This window comes from Actinia tenebrosa, unplaced genomic scaffold (genome assembly GCF_029948245.1).
Source record: "Actinia tenebrosa isolate PJP-AT-01 unplaced genomic scaffold, QUT_ActTen_1.0 PGA_scaffold1__47_contigs__length_23844297, whole genome shotgun sequence".
Lineage (NCBI taxonomy): Eukaryota > Metazoa > Cnidaria > Anthozoa > Actiniaria > Actiniidae > Actinia > Actinia tenebrosa.
Genome location: NW_028292578.1, coordinates 982,501 through 1,005,917, shown reverse-complemented (window position 1 = coordinate 1,005,917; position 23,417 = coordinate 982,501). Strand labels below are relative to the sequence as shown.

At 38.3% G+C, this 23,417-nt stretch overlaps 3 protein-coding genes across 4 annotated transcripts in view; 1 reads left to right on the top strand and 2 right to left on the bottom strand.

The window, feature by feature from the left end:
- Window positions 1–519: 519 nt before the first annotated feature.
- LOC116295713 (putative ATP-dependent RNA helicase DDX43) lies at window positions 520–17,043 on the top strand. Its single transcript, XM_031703619.2, has 23 exons — window positions 520–1,099; window positions 2,265–2,320; window positions 2,614–2,740; window positions 4,462–4,483; window positions 4,762–4,829; window positions 5,198–5,279; window positions 6,284–6,387; window positions 6,866–6,921; window positions 7,053–7,106; window positions 7,327–7,391; window positions 7,692–7,802; window positions 7,891–7,964; window positions 8,383–8,450; window positions 8,995–9,095; window positions 9,400–9,487; window positions 10,161–10,220; window positions 10,585–10,652; window positions 11,381–11,449; window positions 12,829–12,936; window positions 13,372–13,446; window positions 13,976–14,063; window positions 14,290–14,383; window positions 15,364–17,043. The coding sequence occupies exons 1-23, from the start codon at window positions 667–669 to the stop codon at window positions 15,600–15,602; spliced, it is 2,310 nt and encodes a 769-aa protein (XP_031559479.1). The 5' UTR covers window positions 520–666; the 3' UTR covers window positions 15,603–17,043.
- A 958-nt stretch (window positions 17,044–18,001) lies between these two features.
- LOC116295717 (uncharacterized) lies at window positions 18,002–19,131 on the bottom strand. The gene has a single exon (XM_031703625.2). It carries the CDS (start codon window positions 18,986–18,988, stop codon window positions 18,230–18,232), a length of 759 nt encoding a protein of 252 aa, XP_031559485.1. The 5' UTR covers window positions 18,989–19,131; the 3' UTR covers window positions 18,002–18,229.
- A 1,170-nt stretch (window positions 19,132–20,301) lies between these two features.
- The window catches only part of LOC116295716 (serine protease hepsin), a 14,004-nt gene continuing 10,888 nt past the window's right edge, over window positions 20,302–23,417 (bottom strand). For both annotated transcript variants that reach the window (XM_031703623.2, XM_031703624.2), the window contains 2 exons: window positions 23,264–23,417; window positions 20,302–22,704 (listed from right to left, as the gene is read on the bottom strand). The exon at window positions 23,264–23,417 is cut by the window's right edge and continues 48 nt beyond it. In XM_031703623.2, coding sequence (XP_031559483.1) covers window positions 22,464–22,704; window positions 23,264–23,417 — 395 coding nt within the window. In that variant the 3' untranslated portion in view covers window positions 20,302–22,463. The remainder of the gene's footprint in view (window positions 22,705–23,263) is intronic.

Below are 23,417 nucleotides of genomic sequence, written 5' to 3'. Positions count from 1 at the left end.
TTTAGAGTTTTGAGAGCCTGGCCTTGCCTTATTTGTTCAGCCAGCCCGTAAATCAGAAGAAACAAGTCCAACATGGTTATGGGAAGGGGGGAGGCGAGGGAGGGGACGGGGGACGGACAAGACGGACAAATCATGATTTTCTTTGCTGCTGTTTAGTTCGTACGTCCTGAAACAATGAATAATAAGGCGGACTACTTTCTTTTAATTTAATTCACGTCACGCGATCGGTTCATGTGAAGTTGCGAAGAAGAGGTTATTGTTGTCAAGCAAGGAAATCCGTTCTCTTGAAAACTACTTGTAATCTTAAAAACGTTAAAAAATCAAACACATTTTCTCTGGTTCATCTCCCTTCCACATCATCGGAAACCCAAAGGTAAAGTCCTGTCGCTCGTTTTTTACTCACAGATTTTTTTGGGAGCGATAAACCATGAAGCGACAGAACTTTACCCTTTTACCGTCGCGGATTTATCGATTGCTTGGGCTTGCTGTGGTTAGCAGCTTAGTGACCTCGTCGTCATCGTCACAACATGGCGGCAAAAGAAACCAAGTGACATTTGAAGCGTTTTGAGGAACATTCCACAACCACCTTGTGCTACACTCTCCCGTCATATACCAAAATTTTTATCAGCTCATAATATCCTTCTCTTTTCACTAATTATTCGTGCAATGAGCGACTGGGACGAAGAGTGTGACGACAACGAAGCGCCCGCGCCGAGTTCATGGACGCATGACAACAGCCAAACAACTAAACGTGCGCCAGGCTTTGGACGTGGACAACCCAACCGATACAGACACGAACCATCACAATCCTTTAACTCTGGGGGTTTTGGAAGACAAAGCAATGACGGACCTAGAGATACGAGAGGAAGGAGTGCCTTTCGCCAGTCTGAAGGAAGAAGCGAGATGAATGGTAACTGGAGAAGTGCCGAGTCGTCTTCAGATCGCGAGCCACGTGGGTTTGGCAGAAGGGGAAGAGATGGTAGAGACGGAGGCTCGCAGGGTTTTAGATCCAGTCAAGACCATGGTTTTGGTAGAAAAAACGGCAACCAAAGTATGGAAATCGTGAATGTAAATTGTGGTATCGTTGGTCGCATTATTGGTAGGTCATCTCATTTGTATTTTTGGTAAGATACCTTTTCCAGGTATTTCACTATTTTAACTTTAACCAAAAAACATAGTCAAGAGACGTGATAGGCAAACTTACCCTCTTAATTATTTGACATAATGGTTTTCAGTTTCAGGGACAAAATTCTGTCCATTTACATAGTGTTTTTTTAACACTAAAGAAATTTCAGAGTGGTTAAGGGGAGAGGGCAAAGGTCACGTTTGACAAAAGAAAACAGTCAAGTTACCTTTGCATTAATGAATAAAACTGGCCATTTCATGGAAAATAATAATGCTCAAATCACGTTTCACGGAATAATGAGAGTATGCCATAAATTTTCACAAAAAATAAAATCAACAAACAACGTTGTGTGTCACAGGAACAAATGTGTGGGTGGTAAAGGGTAATAGTTACTCTTTACTATCCAGGGCCTGGTTGTGCAATAGCGCTATCGAACAGATAAATCTTATCCAGTGGATAAATTTATTGGATTAAGCATTGATTTATCCACTAGATAAGGATATATCTGTCAGATAGCGCTATCCAGGCTTTGTACAACCACAAGAACACATTCACTAAAAGGAAAGTCTGCCTCATGTCAATCCATGTATGCAAACATAAATACTAGGTTACCTGCCTCGCCTTGCCTCGCCTGTCACCTTTGGGGTCTAAGACTCTAAGACTACGCATCACATATTGTATGGAGTTTGCTAGGTCTTTTCCTTGATTCAAGGGTTTTATACAGGTTTTCTGGCTTTCCTCACTCTGCAAAACCATAGTTAATAGATGGGACTATTAACTATGGTAAAACCTGACACACTAAATATCCAAATTGATCTGTGAGTTAGCTGCCTTGACTTCAATCACCCCAGAATCATTTCAGGGTATCAATAGCATTTGACGGCTAATGATATATCATGAACCCTAGCCCAGTTGATACTATAAACCTTAAAAAATAAGCCCATATATAAGTCACTGATTCTATTGTTCTAAGGTCAAAAAGACCAGGGCTTGTTTTCGGAGGTTTACAGTACCCAGGGATGTTAGATGGTCATTTCTTAATTTATTAGAAACATAACTTTTCCAGTTTATTCAACATTTTCTTGTTGTGAGTGTATTAATATAGGGTTTTTAATTTTAAATATTTTCCTTTCCAAAGGAAAAGGTGGTTCCACAATAAGGGACATACAAGAAAAAAGTGGAGCATTTGTTAAAGTATGTACATGTATTGTCTGATGCACTGTCATACCCTTAGATACTGTACTGTATACAAGGAGGCATTTGAATTCCCAAGGGTTGGGAAGGGTTCTTTCTAATGGGTACAAGGTGTAATAGAAATCCATTTCCATGAACAAACAGTTCAGTGTATGATCAAGAAGACGAAGTTAACAAACTAAAACAATGCATAGGCTAACTTCAGTAGGCAAAGCCATGCGCACAACACTGAGTAAGCAACCAAATTCTGTTTAGTCACATGTGAACATTTGTATAATTTCAAATCCTTGCAGATAAGAAAAGAAGATGCCACATACTTTGATCAGCCGATAGAAATAAGTGGTGTTAAAGAAGCTATCGAGAAGGCTAAAGAAATGATTGATGAAATAGCAAACCCATTGGATCACATTAAAGCACCAGGTTAGTGGTGCACTTATCTCAAGGGCGCCAGGACAGACGGATTGGGTTTAAATATGTGCGATTGTTTCAGTTATTCGTAGATTTCTAATTGAATTGATATATGTTTGTTTCTAAATGGATACTAAATGGTGTTCACTTATCTTTCCATCCAACGGTCTTTCTGGTTTGAATCAGCCGTACAATATGAATATATTTACCACGTCCACCAACAGTCTTTCTGGTTTGAATCGGCTGTACGTACGCTCTGAGTATTTACCTCTGCACTATCCGTGCCAAGCAGCGCCGGCACCGCTTCGTTAGTGATTATTCACCTTTAATAAGTTAATCAAATTTACCTTCGGTACAGTAAAATAGACCGGGGTAGGAAAGCAAGAGCGGTTCTTTTGTGCTCTCGTCTGCTCGGATAATCCAATTATTTTGGCAGTACATAGGGCACTTTGTTTACACAGCGATGACAGATATGACTTTGGCAAACGCAAAACGAACTGCCCGAACCACATTTCGTTCTTCGTAATACGACACTATCTCGATGACACACCCGTCCTCGTCCCCGTCCCTTTTTGCAATAGCTGGTAAAGTAATCGCAAATAGATCATAGGAACATGCAAATCAAATAGGAAATCGAAAGCAAATCCTGCTAGAGAAAAAGTTTGTACTTAGACAGGAACCCACACAATGATAATCGACATTCCCTTGTGTAGAGAAAGTTATATGACGATGCATACTTAACTATATCATAGATCATATATCACATCTCGATCGGTTGGCTACAAGTGGGCCCAAATGAGATTTTTTTTTTTTTGAGAATCTAAAAATGTTTCGGGCATTTATTTTGTTATTGATTTTGAAGATATTTCAGGAACCCACTACCTTAACAATGACTATGACCCCACGAACCGCACCATAACAGACTTTGTAAATTGATCACAATGATCGTTGGCTAGCTTGACCTCGAGTTCGTATTACGAAGAACGAACTGTGGTTCGGGCAGTTCGTTTTGCGTTCGCCAAAGTCATATCTGTCATCGCTGTGTAAACAAAGTGCCCTATGTACTGCCAAAATAATTGGATTATCCGAGCAGACGAGAGCACAAAAGAACCGCTCTTGCTTTCCTACCCCGGTCTATTTTACTGTACTGAAGGTAAATTTGATTAACTTATTAAAGGTGAGTAATCGCTAACGAAGCAGTGCCGGTGCTGCTTGGCACGGATAGTGCAGCAGTAAATACTCAGAGCGTACGTACAGCCGATTCAAACCAGAAAGACTGTTGGTGGACGTGGTAAATATATTCATATTGTACGGCTGATTCAAACCAGAAAGACCGTTGGATGGAAAGATAAGTGAACACCATTTAGTATCCATTTAGAAACAAACATATATCAATTCAATTAGAAATCTACGAATAACTGAAACAATCGCACATATTTAAACCCAATCCGTCTGTCCTGGCGCCCTTACTTATCTCTTATTTATGATGACAATTTTCATTTTGGACAATTTTGTTGGATTTCAAAATAAAAGTGACTAGGGATATACAGTTTCATGAACTCAATAACGTCATGGCTATTTCCCAACTATATGTATTTATGCTTGAGATGCTTTTTTGCAATTGCAATTTTATTGATTGACAAAAATTTATGTCCATCCCAAAATGCTACACCATAAATTACAATAGTTTAAAAGCAAATATGTCATAACATTTGGTTATTCTACTGTTTCAGCTGCAGCGCCTGCCCAAGTTAAGTAAGTATAGTCTTATCTTTATTTTATCTATAACATATTTTTGCCATAATAATAAACTTCAAACCCATAAATAAAGGACTGTAAAATGAAAGAGAATGTCATAATTACTGTCTTGTGATTTTTGAAACTTATATTCTGAGAATGAGTTATTTCACAGAATTTTTTATATTCTGAGAATGAGTTATTGCACGGAATTTTTTTAAATTTATCTCATAGCATTATAGTTCAGAAGAATATGGTCATTTAACTTTGTTTTTGAATTGCATACTGTCAACTAGTAAACCCAAGGTTACTTTTGCTGAAATCCATGCCGCCAGAGAAGAACATGAGAAAACCAGATGGATAGGTAGAGTAAACAATACTAGAAAAAATCATATACATAAGGTGTTGAGTACACTTTCAAAATAAATTAATTTGGAGAAAAGAAGGTATTCCTCACATGGAACTGAGCCAGCATGGGGAGTGGTAGTTGTAAAACATGGGTGGCTTGATAGTTCGAACGAATCCCCCTTCCCTCTTCCCCCTCCACCTTTGTAGGAGTACAAAATAATGTTTAGTGTACATGTATGCAAAATCTTAATTTAATTATCATAATTAAAAATGCACAACAAGACAAATTCCTACTGAGCAACCCAAATTACTTATTGTTAACTGATTTGTTAACATGTCAAAATAATAATCCTTAATAAGTTATGTTTTTATTGTGATAAATAGGGTTACCTTCCATTCAGAAGTACTTCTATATTGAGGCAAACTCTGTAAAGAACAAAGATCCTCAAGATGTAGAGGATTTCCGGTATGTAACCTAAGTTATTAGTATTTTGATCATTACTTACTAATAGACTAAATAGCCCCAATAGACTAAAGTGAAGGCCCTTTAACTTGTGAAATGAAAAATACTGATCAATGTGTAATAGTCAAATTCACGCAAACGAAAACAATGGAATTAGGGTCTATTAAATGTATTAGTCTAATATCTATTGCACTGGTTTAGTGACTTCACTCTGCTGTCAGTGAAATAAATGGCTTTGTATGCTGTGCCAATAGTTCTTCCTGATTGGATGAAACCCTGAAGCCCAAACATGAAAGCAAACTGAATACTTTAATATTTTGATTGTATATTTACCTTTAAAATCAAAATACCTTGTGCATTTAAAGCAGGGCTGTCAATAGAAGCCGGCAACCGGCAGATTCCGCCGTCTACTCTCACTAACTCAGCCGCCTACTCAGCCACTTCCCAATGTAATTGTAAATCTTGAAGTTCTTTAAACTAGCAAAATGTGTGAATAAAATTAAAATTTAACCCAATCTTTGTTGCTGTACTAAGAAAACTGCCAAGCAATCAAAACTATGTACGATGATCATTGTCGGCCATCATGAATTTTTGTGAGAAGAGTAAGACTATATAGAGAAAACAGTGCTATTCCCAGCTCCTTGACCCAGAAAGACTTCAAAATCATACCAAGTACTGTACTGTATTTTTGGTCAACAATTATATATTTAATTATACAGCTTCTCATTAATCCCATATAGGTAACTGTCCAATTATTTTCTTAATTGGACAGGTCTTGTTGATATGGGATTAATTTAAGGCAGCTATATAATTAATAGGTAATGGGATTTCATGCTCCCCAATCAAGAAATAATTAGACTCAAAAAATTTATCTGACTGCCAAAATGGACTCAGCCTATGGCCTCATCCAATTTTGTCAGTCCTCAGAATTTTCCTCGTCCAATTATTTCTTATTTAATTGGACAGCATGGAGTCCTATTACATATACTAATGAAATTCCCTTGTAGCCTTACGAACAACAACATAATTGTGGAAAACTATGGGGAAACAGTGGTTAACAGAGAAATACCAAACCCTGTCACAACATTTGAAGAAGCATTTGAACATTACCGTAAGTACATGATTGTTTAAAAATATGCATGTTGAAAATCGCATATTCCAGAATGAGAGCCAAATGTCTTAGATGTTTAGGTTTTAATCAAAGGCTTTGCACTCACCTCTTACCAAGGCGACCCCAGTTCGATTCCTACCTGTAGACCTGGTGTCAGTGTCAGTTTTACAAAATAAGGGGTTCAAAAGTTTGTTTGGCAGTAAAAAGCCTTTGTGTAGAAGTATGCGAATAATAATTATACATTACTTGTAAAAGTGATCTACTGTTGTATGTTGCACTGTAACATTATTACAAAATTCTTGAAAATTAATTGTATCTTTGATTCTATAAAAGTGAACTACATAGAGACTAATATTATCTCAAAGTTATCACAAATGCCAAATGTTAATAAAAGGATTGATACATGATTATTGTATATTTGACAGGCTAACTCTGCAAAATATATTTATGACTTGATTGTCCTTGCTTCTATCAACAGCTGAGATCCTAAGGGAAATAAAAAAAAATGGATTCACAACACCTTCCCCTATACAGGTATGTTTTGCAAGTACAGTATCCCACTATCCATCCATCCATCCATCCATCCATCCATCCATCCATCCATCCATCCATCCATCCATCCATCCATCCATCCATTTCTAATTTATTTCTTTTATCTTCATTAGTGTCAAGCATGGCCTGTCATCATGTCTGGCATGGACTTGATTGGAATTGCTCAGGTAAACAAGACTTGATGTATAATATACTGTATAGAAATTAATTGCCAACAGTCAATTAGTAGTCATAGTGACTCAGTGGACTACTTTGCGGATACAGTAGCCATCTTACCAGGGGGCAATACGAAACAAAATTAATAGAAAATATATAATCCCTTGCAATCCAAGGTAGCTGCCATCATCGAAGTAATTCATTGATGTATATCTCATTATTTTTCAACAGACAGGGACAGGGAAAACCCTGGCTTTCCTGCTTCCAGCATTTCTACACATTGACGGGCAAGAACTGTAAGATACATTTCAACTTTGCTTTGCACTTTTGTTTTAGAATGAGATTGATAAATTGTTCATTTTCGAATCTGTACCATGCTGCTGTGTTCCTCGATTACAGACTAATATACACAAATACCAATGGTTAAGTAAAGAATGCACAACTTCAACAATACCGTATAAGCACTTTAACATTCCACAGACCTTCTCTGGAACACGTGAATATTCTACACAAAATCGTGGCAGACACTGAGCAACAGAGAACTAGAAACTGGAATATTGTGTGTTTACACTATTTTATATTTGATTTTTCTACAGGCCTCGTGATCAAAGAGGAGGCCCCTCAGTACTTGTTCTTTCCCCAACACGTGAACTTGCTCTACAGATTGAAGAAGAAGTTAAGAAGTATCATTACAGAGGAATTAAAAGGTGCATTTAAGAATCTTCTTCAAACATTGTTAAGACTGACATTATGAAATTTAAGTTCTGACACTGTGATTTGGTTCTTCGTTATTAGTGTATGCGTTTATGGTGGCGGTAGTAGAAGAAACCAAATAAATGTTGTTACCAAAGGAGTGGAAATTGTCATTGGTAAGAAAAATATCCATAGACGTGCGTGTAGTAAAGTTAAGCCTGGACACACTGTGAAACTGTCATATAAAATATACAATATTGCATATACTGTAACCCAAGAGTAAATCAGGTGTCAAGCCAGCTCTGCATCAGTTACACTGTACTTTATTGTGTAGGTCAAGGGGGAATCTAGGGAAGGGGTACAGGGGTGGGCACCTTCCAACAATCTCCCCCCGCACCAATAGAAGATCAAAAACAAATATTAGTTATTTGGAATATAAATATTGGAATAGAAAGTGTAGATGTATACATCTATATAATCAGAAAGCATTTTTTAAAACCAGTTATTTTATGACCACCAAGGGTCACTAGTAAATTTTTTTTTTTTTTCCACTAATCATCTTTGTTTCTTTTCTACATGTTTTTTTTCCCCCAGCTACCCCTGGAAGATTAAATGATCTTTTGATGAATAATATAATGTCTGTGAGAAGTGTGACATGTTTGGTAAGTTGTTGAACAGTCTCCAACCTGATAGTTCTTAAGTCTTAAAAACCTCATTAATAATTCATGAAGGAAACACAATAGAAATCATGACCATGAAGGAGGTTTTATATCTGATATAGATTCGTCTTCATTTGCATAAACTTTAACTTGGATTTTCTCTATCAAACTTGGTTCATTTTGTAAAGAATACAGTACATTATGAGAACATACATCAGTTTTTTAAGCCGTTCAATAAACTCACAGAACGGCTATGCCTCATGTATTTAAATCCTGATAAAACACTCCTGCGAGTTTATTAAACAGTACATACAATGTATTTTATAGGCCCCTTTATTACACTCTTCTTTTTCTCGTTTATTAATTCCCACATGTTCATTTCCTCCCATTTTTTCATGTACTTCTTCTTTCTATCTTTCCTTCCTCTTTTTCTTCATTTATCTATTCAATTGTTCATTAACTTCCACTTTCTTTGTTAATTTATTCATTTATCCTTTTATTTATTTCATTCATATATTTGTTCATCTATTCTCTTATTAATTTGAAGGTGCTTGATGAAGCAGACCGCATGTTGGACATGGGCTTTGAACCTGAGATTAAAAAGATCTTGCTGGACATCCGTCCAGACAGACAAACAGTCATGACCAGGTCAGTGAACCTTTACGAAATATTTGTCTGTGATAAAATCTTATCAATCAAAAATTTTTAAAAAATTATCAATCAAAATTTTAACTAAAATTAAAATTATTTTTCAAATAAATCTTTATTTTATAAGCTAGTTGGACTGAGAAAAATAATTATATTAAAGTTGAATCCAAATGAGAATGATTCTGTATCTGATTTACATCCTGGTGACTGATTTCTGTTGTGTTTTTCCCTCATTAATTGTTCATAATTTGATAAGATGATACACAGAATCTTGTATCCTGAAAATGTTCTTCCCTCTCATTAGTGCTACATGGCCTCCTGGTGTACAACGCATGGCTGACCAGTACATGACAGACCCAGTCAGGGTGTTTGTAGGAAGCTTGGACCTGAATGTAAGCATTTTTCATGACCCATGTTAACGATATATGACAGAATTTTCCATCATATGGCTGAAATAGTGTCGGTCATCTGATAATGTGTGACTAAAATTGGAACTTGTCCAGTCAAATCTTTGACTTCCTGCTCATTTTGACTACTAACATTGAGCCAGTGACAAGGTGTGACAAGCTGAAACTTTTTTGGACGGTCATCGTAACCGGCGACTGACTAGCCATTATTTATAGCCCTGCATCAAATGATACGGTAAATGGACTACTTTGACGATATGGCAAGGCATTATAGGGCGTCCAGGGGGCAAATAAAGCTTTGTTACAGTAATGATGTTGATTGATATTAACAGCTCACCATGATAGAATACAACAAAAGATGAATTAAGACAGCACATCTATATCACTTTTACCCATAAAAGAAAGACAGACACACAAAACTTTATATTTTCTGTCATCTTTGTTTTGCCCCCTGGCAAGATGGCTGCCCTATCGTCTAAGTAGTCCATTTATCAAGAACAAGTTATTTGCTAAAGACATAGGCTGAATGTGCATAAGACTTAGATACATTTATGTGATGTGGAGGAAGGTGGTGCTGAAGTTGAGTAAATATTAACAAAACAATCTCCTCAGTCCCCTAAGTGACCACTCATTTGATTGGGCTCCTTCCATTCTACAGGCTTGCAAGAGTGTAACACAACTTGTAGAGATGGTTGATGGAGAAGAAAAGAAGGACAGAGTAAGTAGGCTGTTTTTATTGGCTGATGTTTTCACACGGCAGCCAAGTTCAAGTGCTTCAGGATGGGTTTGCTCAGGCAAAAACAAAGGCTTTAATTTTCCATGGGAATAAACATGGCTGCTGCTTGACAAAGGTCCATGGAGAATGCACTGGTTTTTGTTGAATAAGGAGATTTAGTAGCACACTGTGGGGGGAGGGGTAGAGAGATATTGTCTTATTACAATATATTCACAAGACTACAAAGTTTTACATGCTACGGTTGATGCTTGCAGAGTGGTGCACCTTGAGATGCCAACTAGAGAAAACATGATGGTCTTATTTGAAGTAGTGTAATCACTGTTCTATTTTTTTCTCTTGTTTTCAGAGTATAGAGTTTGTCAATAGTCTGAGCCCAAAAGACAAAGTGCTCATCTTTGTTGGAAAGAAAATTATGTAAGATATTTTTTGATGTGTAAAGATAACATATATCAGCCTGATGATGATGATGATGATGATTACATGCTTAAAATGGTGAGGGGTCTGACTGCCATAGTGGTCACACATCGTTTGAATCCAGAACAATCCTTCAGCAAATTTTTCTTGTCTATTCCCTACGACCCTTTCAATTGCTTGACCATTGATCAGGCTGTCTACTGTACATTCCCCCTGGTCTGCTGTAGTCACCATGAACAGCATTTGTTAATTAACTTTGTTTTTTTATAGAGGATAAGTATTTGAAGGGTTGAATTTTCCATTCTCACACCAAAGGCATAGCCCCACTTCTTTGCTTCCCTCACTGTCCCAGACAGGCCTGCAGGTGTTTTACATCCATAGGACAAGAACAAGACAATGATGTTTTTTTCCAAAATATGTAATTCTCCCCCGTCTTACCCCACAACATGGGTGGAGTGAAACTACTCTATAAAGTATTGGTCAGTTATGACTAAGAATCCTTCTTTAATTCGCCTATAAGCCATTCCAAAGCTGCAAAAAAACTGGGTTGAGTTGGGAATGCAGTGCATTGTGAGACTGTTTTAGGGCATGAAATAGATGCCATCTTGAAAGTTGTCCCAGAATGCACTACATTGCCAACTCGACCCAGTTTTCAACTCAACCTTGGAATGGCTAATTCTTTCTTGTGTGTAGATCCATATTTGAGTGCTTTATTATTTCAATCACAGGGCTGATGACCTTGCAAGTGACTTCATGTTAAGAGGTGTGTCAGGTGTACAGTGTATCCATGGTGACAGGTATGTGCATAAAGGCCCTGCAGGATTAGATAAGACATTTAGAGACCTTTAGCAAGACGTTCTTACTAGCCCCGCAAACCTCAAACTGCAGTTCGACGTCAGGCATTTTCCTTCAAACTTTCAACATTCATTAAGGCATCATAACCAAGTTGTTGCTGGAAGAGTAGCCATATTAAATTTCATTGATGCCGAGTGTTTCTCGGTGTTTGCAGGCGTTTCTTGTGACCTGATTCCTAGCAGCTACCGGTTAGCAGTTAGCGGTGAACATGATGCTAAAGGTCTTCATTTAAGATAGAAAACTTTCACATTTTGAAATCATTTTACTGGGAAAGAGTGGAATAAAATCTTGTAAAGAACTTTGTGTGCTATTATCATAGTCAAAAAAACTAAGATGGGGATCAAAGGCGGTGCGAAAACAAACAAATTAGGAATCGAAAATGGTGTATTAGTGGTACACCACGTGTAGTGTTTCACCTCTGGGTTCTCAGGTTCTATTCCTGGTCTCGGTACCACATGTGAGAAGAGTTTGTTAGGTCTCTCCCTTGATTCGAGAGTTTTTTCCAGGCTCTCCAGTTTCCTTCCTCCACAGTACCTAACGCTAAATTACAATTTGATCCGTGAGTTATTAGTAGCCACAAGGGTGGATCCAGCCAAAATTTTAGGGGGGGGGGGGGGCTAATTGAGTTTAGGGGGCTAATTAAGTTTCTTCCGTCAACAAAACGGAAAACAATAAAAAAAGTATCTAATTCTTCAGTTTTGTTTTGTTTTGTTTTGTTTTGTTTTCTGCTGAAGGGGGGCTTCAGCTCCCCGTTGCCCCCCCCCCCCCCCCCTGGATCCGCCCTTAAGCCATGGCATGACTGATTTCAGCCTAGTGGTTGTTTTAGGGTTTGATCTGTGAGTTAGTCATGCCCTGACTTAGATCAGCCCAGAGGTTGTTTTAGGGTTTGATCTGTGAGCTAGCCATGCCCTGACTTAGATCAGTCCAGAGGTTGTTTTAGGGTTTCATCTGTGAGCTAGCCATGCCCTGACTTAGATCAGCCCAGAGGTTGTTTCAGGGTTTGATCTGTGAGTTAGTCATGCCCTGACTTAGATCAGCCCAGAGGTTGTTTTGGGGTTTGATCTGCGAGCTTACCATGCCCTGACTTAGATCAATCCAGAGGTTGTTTCAGGGTTCTATCTGTGAGATAGCCATGCCCTGACCTAGATCAGTCCAGAGGTTGTTTCAGGGTTCTATCTGTGAGTTAGTCATGCCCTGACTTAGATCAGCCCAGACGTTGTTTTAGGGTTTGATCTGTGAGCTAGCCATGCCCTGACTTAGGTCAGTCCAGAGGTTACTTTAGGGTTTGATAAAATAGTTTTATTTTATTTTTTCGTTACAGAGAGCAAATTGATCGTGAGCAAGCCCTAGAGGACTTTAAGACAGGACGTGCACGCATCCTGATTGCAACTGATGTGGCATCACGTGGTCTAGACATAAAGGACGTAACGTATGTAACGCAAGCTACTTGTACCCTTCGTTGCATTGCTTTGGATGTCATAAAAGTTGTAGAATGCAAGAATACCAATGTACATAAAATAATCCTCCAGACGGGCAGGTCATATGGTGTATTTTTTATAGTAACTTTACACACTCTGTCACAAAACTGTCACGCACAGCAGAACTAAGAGATATTTTCCATCACACATGTAATGTGTCTGTGACACTCTGTGCACTGGTCTCAGAAGTTTGTCGCGCACATCTAGGACGATTTAGCAAAATAAATGCAAGGTTATATGCCTGACGCTTCGATCGTACATGTATATGTAGCACTTGTAGATTAATCTCATGAATTGTCACGCACATCTCACTGCCACGCCCATTGCCACAGGAATGTCGCATTACTTGTACTGTAAGACTATCTTCATTTTCGCTTGTTTTGCAGATTCGTGTTGAACTATGATTTTCCACGTGGTATAGAAGACTATGTTCATCGTGTTGGACGAACAGGAAGAGCTGGGTATGTTCTTCAATCAACGAATTGTGTTTTGATTGCTTGCTGTAATTGATTCAGTATTAATACCGAGACATTACTGGAGTTTCCGTATTTGTAGGGACATTTTAGGGACATTTTAAGAGTACACCAAAGGCTTTATAATAGATTCTCGTTTTTGGACGTAACGTTTTCCCATTTTAAATCTTTTCAACGTAAGTTTATTTTATTTGAGTTTATATTTTAACAACTCAACTCAAACAAAGAAACTTTAGTCTTTTAGGCTTCAAATGAGTAAACATTACACCCAAAATAAAAGAGTCCGTATAGACCCTTGCATGTGACGTCAAAGAAGCTCAATTTGGAGGACAAAACAAAAGAATTTCATTCTGCATTCCGACGGACTGTAAGGGGTCTATTTGTTCTAGTAAGACAGAAAAAGGAAAGTTATTTGCAAGAAAACGGAACGCGGTCTGAAATTAGAAAACATTAGTCTAGAGGAAAGAAAATCATTTCAAGTCAAATGTATTAAAGAGTTTGTTTTATTTATGTAAAGGCGGACGGGTACAGCATTAACCTTCATAACAAGAGCAGACTGGGGCTATGCAAGTAAACTTATCAAAATCATGCAACAAGCTAACCAGGTAGGCGTCGTTAGTAACAATTAAGACCTTTGACATCAGGTTTACCGCTAACCGTTAGGGATCAGGCCTAGAAAGACGCCCGGAAACACGGAGAAACACTCAGCATCAATGAAATTCATTACGGCGACTCTTCCAGGAAAACCAAGATGACAGCCTGTACACTGCTCGCTCCGCCTCCCTTGGAAGAATCACTTTGACCTTAATGTTATATTTACGATTTTTATAGGTAATACCAGATTTTTTGGAAGATATGGCACAAAGATTCGAAGAGCGTCGTGAAAGGAATGGCTATGGATCACGTGATGGTGAAAGAAGGAGTGGTAAGAAAAGGCGATTTTTTATTTGGACTTAGGGTAAACAGTATCACAAAACACGATTACTCAAGTGTTAGGGTACTCGTGAAACTCACTTCAGCAAGTTAGGCTTCCTCGTAAAACATTTATTATTTATTATTATAAGAACCTTATTTGTTTGCCCTTGCTGTTGGGACTGGGGACGAGGGTAGCACTTAATAGCCCCGCAGTGACTAACAAACCTGTGGCCCTTGTTCCATCGAATAGACCGTTTTCTCAAGGTTGCGTGCGCATCTAACTTAACGGGCCACTTAACTGAAAAATTTGATTTGAAAAATTCTTATCGAAAAATCTAATAGAAATGTATGATAATTCTCATAGAGCTCCTGTTCTGGTATCATGGCCCGTTAAGTTCCTTAAATTTGGATGCGCACGCAATCTTGAGAAAACGGTCTATTGAAATTTATGAATTGATTTTTGTGGAGGAAGGAGAACCCGGAGAAAACTCCTCAAAGCACAGGAGAGAACCAAGTAGCAACTCTATTCGTGTAAAACACCGAGCCCAGTGGGACTGGAACCCAGGTCGCATTGTTGTTAAGCGATCACTCTCACCACTTTAAAAACTAACCACGCCCTATTTCTATTGTTTGATGTCGGGTTTAAATTTCGATGGAAGGCCTGTCCCGGGGTTTGAATTAACATTGGTACTACCAAAAGAGAGCAGGGCTGAATTCAAAACCAGGGGCAGGTTTTCCATCGAAATCCAAACCACCATCAAACATTAAGAATAGGTCTTGGTTGTCTTTTAAACCAGTTAAAACGCACGTGCTCGGATTTGCATTGAAATTCAAGACCTCGGGCCTGCTGCCCTCGATTTCGAATTTCAATGCAAACCCTCGCACTAGCGTTTTAACCTTTATATACTACCTGTGCTTTCCTATCACTAAACAATAGAAAGCCATTGAACATGGGGTCTGTTACTCATTGTTTTTATTTGTTTGCTGCAGGTGATGGATGCTTCAAATGTGGCGAACAAGGTCACTTTGCACGAGAATGTCCCACCGCAGGCGGTGATGGCAGAGGAGGTGGCCGTGGAGGTGGCCGTGGAGGTGGTCGGGGAGGTGGCCGAGGAAGAGGAAGGGACAGTTATGGGGATGATTTCAGTGGCTTTATCGAAGGGAGTGGGTTTGACTCTGAGTATGGTCGCAGAGGTCGGCGTCAGAAGGATTATGGTGATTGGATCTAAGGTCTTGTGTTAAGAAAAAACACAGTAGGCCATGAAAGACGTCGTGTTCGGCATTCCTTATATGTGCACCATTGGTAAGAATGCCTGTTCGGTACGTATAGCTACTTATCCCAAATACCAAACATGATGTTATTACTATGTGCTATTAGCTCCATTGATTGACGAGGCCGAGGCGTTTCGATAATCCCTTGATCGTGGAAAAGTGCACAGAAATATTGAAAAATGTGAACCATTAAGTATCCGTATAAATTACTGTTAATTGACTTGGAACATCAAGTCTTTACTTGTAAGGAAGCATTTTTTACGGGGGTGGGGGAGTAAAGTAATACCTTCTCAGAAATATTCTTAATAGCCATTTAAAAAAAGGTTTGTGAAGGCTCTGCTGCATTTTGCTTACTAAGCTTGAAATGTTTTATATTTATATGTAAATAATGTCAGCACTGAAGAAATTATGGAGGAAAATGTGCAGAAAAAGCTTGAGAAAATTCTATAGACCATTTTAATTATACCCCACAATGCTTTATTTTCCGCTTTTGACGTCAAATTTATCCTTCTCAATTTCATTTCAAACACAAAAATTTTTTTTAAAAATTTGAAACGTGGAAAATAAGGCATGGTGCGATTTATTAGAAGGGTCTATATTTTGCATTTTGGGCATGGTATAAAACTTGCAACATAAACCTTTAGCAACCTTTTTTTGAATTAGCTAAATCCCTCAACCTTACCCCCGAAACTGATGCCAATGCTTCTGTTTACGTGGTATTGCCTGCCATTCACTGGAATTAAATTTGTTGATATTGTATTCAAAATTCTAAAAATGTTTATTTCGTTAACGTCGCAATCGCTGCCACCAGCTCATTCTTGATTGCGCATTCACGAACTGGACACTGTAAAACTTTTTTGAAACAGTGGATAGTAAAGTCATAGTTGATCATCAAGTGCCCTCCTGTCGCAGACACTTTGAAGGAGCAACTATTTTGCATATCAGAGTAGTTCTAAAATAATACAGCAGGATTAGTACAGGCAGTTAGTGGGTCTATTGAGAAAGGTTAAGAAAATGTCCCTGATTGGGGAAGACCTTCCCACCACTGACTTGGAAAAATCACTTATCTCTACCCCCTCCCCTTAAAAAAAGTAATGCGAACACAGGTCCCTCCTTTATGCATTTCATTATTAGCCATTACGAGGATTGAGAAAAAACTGGGTCGAGTTTTCATTGCAGTGCATTGTGGGGCTGTCCACTAAAATACCAAAAAAGCACTGCAGTACCAACTCGACCCAGTCTTTTCCTCGATTTCGGAGTGGCTAATTAACTAAACAAGAAGTTGTATTTATAAAAAAAATACATAATTTATGATTCAAAGAATATATTTTATGACGAGTACGTGTAAATCAATCATAAGTACATTATCTGCAATAAAATGTTTCAATGTTGCCAATATCTTCCCGCGCTGTCCTGCAAGACAATGCTAAACACCGAGCAACAAGCTTGGGCAATAAAATGTCTTCTCTGATTACTTCAGTTTTTAACCACTGACCTTATAAGGTATTGTTTGACCGCCGGACCTGGGAGTTACTTACGTCAAACGAGGCCTTCTATTTTTGTGGTATTACGACAGACTCGTAGCCAGTCGTCAATCGTCGCTTAAGTTTGTTCCTTCGAAGGCGTCAAAGGAAGAAAGGTTTTGGGAAAGAAGGAGAAAAACATAATCCTTCCAATCAACCACAGTGCGAGTAAAAGAAGCAACTTGGTTCGAGTCCGTGGTTCCTTTTGTCAAGATGATATGCTGCTAAAAATAGAGTGATTATTCACTGGAAAAACGTGATTGTGTGACCTGAACAGTGATTAATAGTATTTATGACCTATATCTAGCTCAGCTTATTATTGGCTAAATATGGTCATGCAATTTGTGCAAATGTTAGGACCACCGATCTCTCGAAACATGCGCCATTTTCATCCATTTTCCTTGTGATTTTTAATTACATTTTCTCTTGCAAGCTTTATACAATTTTATCCGTTTGTGTCTTCGTTGAATCTCCAGAAATCCCTTTCCAATGGCCTTTGAATCCTCGTCACATTGTATGGCCTTTGATACTTGCTATCTTTATTACTGAGTTGTTTGACGTCAAACAATCCAATTAAACTAATGCTATAATTCCTAAACTTGTTTATGGGCCTTCAAGAGGTTGTTAAAAGTATTTTCTTCTTAAAAATATGAATTCCGAATGCGTGTAGGATAAGAAAATCTAAACACGAAAACGTTAGTCGCGAAGTTTGGTCACCTCTGATCTCGTTCCATAGCTATATTCTTTTTACAAATCTTGTCTTCGTATTTGATCTGTGAGATATTTTGCCATAACCATGAGACAACAACAAAATAAGTACCAACACAATGGAATGCAATTAATTATAATTAATTTTTTATTCTTATAAACAAATACATAATCTTAAATGAGTCAATGGAAATTACATTTGGCGTTACTATTTCTGGGTCAAGCAACATGGTTCCATGCCTCTGACTGATCTCTCTAGGGTCAGTTTAATTATTAAAAGTACAATAAAAAATCTGTCTAAAGTCTAAGGAGTTAGTAAAGTCTCTTGTCATTTTTTGCGATAGTTCACTAATTTATTCAAGATTTTGTTCCACCAACTCTGCCATGTCTTCCATTTCTTTCTCGACTTCAACTTTCTTTCTTCGGAATTCCTCTATTTGGACACTCTGCTCGTCCAGTTGTCGTTCTAGTGGGGCGCACCTTCTTTCGGTGTCCTCGGCTTGTGATAGGAGCTCTTTGAGCTGCTCTTGCAAGAAGGCGATTTTTTCTTCGGCCTCAGCCTCGTAAACAGAAGCGTTGCTGTCCTTCTCTTCCAGTGTTTTCATGTGACTTCCAGCTTGATCGACTGTATGTTGGAGCTTTTCTAACAGCACTTCTGCAGCATCAGCACGAGTTTTTTGCTTCTCGAGCTCGCTTTCGGTCTGTTGTAGTTTTTGCATGATTTCTATATTCCGATGGTCGTATTGGTCAGCTTCTTGAGTCGCTTCCTTTAACTTCTCCTCGAGTTCGTTGAGCCTCTCGTCTCCTTCCAACTCCACACCTTCGAGCTCTTTCACGCATTCTCCATCAGCTTCTTGTTTCTCTTCCAGCGACTCCAACCTTGATTTCTTCTCATCCAGATTTTTGAGACTTTTCTCGAGGTCCTTTTCTATTAAATTCATTCGTTTTTGCATCGAGTCGAGATCCGATTCATGTTGGTATGCTCTCGTCTCAGCATCCTTCAACTCGGCCTTCGCCATGGCTTCTCTTTCCTCCGCTTCTTCGATTTTATCCTTCAGCGCTTGCATCTTCTCGCGGACCCTGTCCATCATAGAAGTTGTAGCAGTCGACATGATGAATCCCTTTGATGCTTTCCCTCCAAAGACAAAAACCAAAGACAATAAAATAGAACTCGGAGAAAGGAGCGAGACTTGAAGTGGCTCAAACTCTGACTACAATGTAGTACTATGTCACTTATGTCCGTGGCTATTAACTTTGTTCCAAGGAATGTCAAGAATTTTGAGGAGCGCCTTAAAACATTTCAGTCTGCATAATAGTATCAGTTATAAAACTCTATGACCTAAGATGACCCCATCTACAATTAGTATTACATGTTACAAATACTGCAGAATTCTTTTTCCGTTATTCTTTTACACAAAACAAGTAAAATGCGCATCATACAGCTTAAAAAATCAAGATATTTTGCGTTTTCTAAGTCACGATCGATCTCCAGGCAGAATGTCAGTTGTTTCTACTACTTTCATTCTAATAATATCAAAAGCTGTTTTCGTGAATGAAAGTCACAGAGAGTATCGTCTTACATCGGCAGAGAAACATAGCATGTCCTATTTATCAATCTTCCTAATATTTTGCCTATATTAGGGTTTCCTGATTACTGTTAGTTGTACAAAACGACTTTTTTGTTTCAATTAGTTCTACTGATTGCCACATAGAGACATGCAAATACACAGCTGCTATTCAACATTGAATGGCTTTGGCATCGACTGACTTCAGTTATAAACCTATCAATCACACGATCCCTATAGGAATACGCAAGACTAGTTTGGAACAAGCTTTCCTTGATAAAATAATCATTGCAACTTTACAGGAATATGCAAAGAAACGAAAGCTTTTCAGCGGTAGCAATTTTAGATGTTTGTTTGCAAATTTCTTAGAGTTTGTGAGTCCAGCATTGAGGTATGATAGGAATGATAGTGGCTAAAGCATCTTCTACTGTTTCGTCACGGAAGTCACGCTCTATCAATGAGAGCTCAAGAAGATAAGAATTTGTGGATCTGTAGGTTAAAGTACAATAAGTGAGGGGAAACCTAGAATACCGCTAGATTTCAGTTCGCGAAAAATTCAAACTAACATTACCCATAATTCCTTTCAAGGCTTAAGATCGACTCTTCTTGGAAAAGGAACGCAGTGGAAAGCAGGTGGGGATTGGGCGAAATGCGAGAGTGACCTCCCCATTACCGAATAGTTTATTTGTAATGTCACGTAATTTGTGAGTAGTCGGTGTAGCGCATTATGGGAAGAAAGAGTGTGAAATACCGACTAATATACAACGGACTTTCCTGCATTTGGCTGTATTTTCTGTGGTGTGGGATACGTGCCTGCATTAATTGCAAAGTAGTATTTCGCAAGTTAAACATTTAAAGGCTCGTGTATATATATATCTTTATTATCATCTTTAATCTAACGAGAAATATCATAGTTTCTTTGTACAACCTGTTTTACTAAAGTATCTATATTCATAATAATGAATCAGTATATACAGTAATAACTGATAACTAAGATCATTCCTACACGGGAGACTACAGACTGCTATGTTTCGTTTATAATATTTTCTTAGTAAGTTCAGTTCCAATAGAAGATAAGTTATTTTTACAGGGGCGGATCTAGATCAAAGAAAGGGTGGCCAGAAAAAAAGGGTGGGTCGGGAAACGTCCTGAGAGAAAACCTGCAAGACCGTATGCAAATACAATTACGTTTAAATAACTGAAATACATCACTTAAAAGAAAGGCCGTGGCCCGCTAGTGGACCCACCCCTAAATCCGCCACTGTTTCACTTTAAGAATGTTGCTGAGTCAGTTAAAAGCATGAAATAAATGCATCGCCAAGCAATAACAGCTGTTACTTTCGTTGAATAAGAGTATTGTTTTAACTGCAGGTCTGCCGTCATCTGTTTAAAATGTGCTTCTTCAAAATGTTGGCTTCATTAGTTTAGCCGTCCTACTGAAGCATCATAGCCTTTTTTCTTTTTTTTTTTTTAGTTTTTCAATCTTTTAAGATGCGCAAAATAAACCTGTAAAGCATGGCACTAATACAACTGTAAATGTGCTACTAATATAAAAACCTTGCAGGCATTAAGTATTTGTAATCTTTGTTACCTTATGATAGCTGCGCCACTGGTAACTAATGAACTTTACGGCACGGTATCCTTCCTTACGAAACGAAGTGGCTTAAGCTTCTTGCGTATGGATAAATAAGTAAATACTATAATCTTTGGATGTTTGGCTTACGAGCCTTTTTTTAAAGTTAATGCTCTTTTCAAACGTTTTCGAAGAAATCAGTGGGCGCACCGTTTTCCCCATTTGAGAAGGGGCTCTATTTTGTTCTACAATTTGCTCCCTCTTAAAAAACATATTCATACAGGGTTCAAACTTGAAAAGGGTTTTTTTATTTTAGAAAACCCATCACTCCTTCGCGGGTGCACCCAAGTTTAAGCTGCCCTTCGTCTGAAGCACTTGTCAATCGGCTATATTGTTTTGCAGCAAAAGTAATAAGAAAGGATAAAGTGATATTTACTTTAGTAATCAACTAAGTTAGATTCTCGATCTGCCAAAGCTACTGAATGAAATAGCAGTTGATGACTGGAGAATTATCAGTCGCTTATTTGCACATATGGCATATGGGCGAATGGACCCATCTAAGAAAGAACTTGGATGAGAGTCTACTAGGAAAATTCCAAAGAAATCACACTTTCTCGATGGAATTTGTGGTATTGCTTTTGTATTTCCATGTTAGCCTCGCATTCAAGCCAATTTTGAGATGGGCCATTGCAAATAAAAAGCAGTGATACAGAGAGAGAGAGAGAGAGAGAGATCAGATCTTTAACACTCCTCTCCTCTCTAACTTCTGAAGACTGCATGCTGCCATGCGATCGCACTCGATTCATTTACTCATCTTTTTCTAATGTCAGTGTTGCAGCAAACTTAGATAAATCCCCTTTTCATTAACCACATGCAGGGAGCCCAATTTAGACATAATAGTTTTCCTAAATGATTACGTATTTGCGGTAAAAAGGTGTGCGAAAAAATTTTTTGTTATGCATCTTTGATTAATCTTTTCAATCGTTTGCATTATGTAGGACATGATCTTGACCTCGAAAAAAAATTCTTTTTTTCACCTTATATCTTTATCTAAATTGGGCTCCCTGTGCAGTTACGCAATTTCACATGACTAATTTCAAAGAAGCTTCTGCGAGATGAAGCAATGTTTCATTTAAAAGTTGCAGACCAAGATTCAACCTTACGATGTAAGAGCGGATAAAATCAAACATGTACATTTATTGTTCTGATGTCCCTAAAAGATTTGATGATGCCAGTTTGTAATTGTTTTCTGGCATAAAAGTCAGCTATAGTACAGACTCGACATTCTGCGTATGCTCATTTTGTGGGGTAAACCTCCTTTGCTATTTCTAGCTGATAACTACTGGCTCTAAGTCCCTATTTAGCGAGACTTACACCAGAATTCGGTGACTTGAGTAGCCACTTTTAATAATTTAGCACTCCATTTTTACTCTGACGGCTTAGTTTGCTTTATCTCTCGATTCTTAATATTGATGATATCCACGGAACAAAGTGACTGACGTTGGAATATACACCATACTTGTGTGGAAGTGCACATTTTTCTCCCCAGCTAATAATACCTGCCAATATCCACCGTCCACTCTCTAATGAACACATTAGTGGGCCACCGCTATCATACGCACAGGCATCAATGCCACCTTCTTTGAAACCAGCACAGACAAATCGCTTGCTGATTTTTCCTCCGTAAGATCTGTGAAAGAAGTAATACAGTTTATTAAAGACGCGTTGGATTGGTAATAATTGTCAGTGATAACCGCCGATTGACGCTTCCATGCGTCGGCGGAAGACCACTTTTGGGTCTAACTACTGGGTCGTCTTTATGGCATCATCTTCTTCATTAAACTCTCTTTTTCTTCTACAAATATAGGAGTGGGAAAAATTTTTACCCCAAGCAAGTGCGTATTCAAGAGGTCCTTATGTGCCTGTGAACCGGCTCTTTTCCCATTGCTAGTTTATCAGTTATGTGCATGTGCTTTTGAAGCGCAGAGGGAAGAATGATGCTGAGGTTAGTTTGAAAATAACCCTCTCTTGGTAAAATATATTGCTATTTTCATTGCTACGCGGCGTTTATCGAGACAGCAGTCGAGACAGGGAAATCGGGCAATAGACTAATAAATTGTTCGGTACCTTAACATGAAAACAGTTGTGCTGTACCGCCATAGTCGTGTCGGTAAAAATCTTCAGTGAGTGTTAAATGTTAATCTTCTTTATTTGCATACTGACAAATTGACATACAACTACATACTCACATATCTGCATTGCAAACTGTCCTTGATACAAGGTCAACCCAGGCTGTTCGGAGGACTGGTGATACACTTCCATTCCATGACGTTTTTCCCCAACCAGCAATGGCACATCGCATGCCAGGCTTGAAAAATTTGAAATTATCAGGAAGGCAAATGG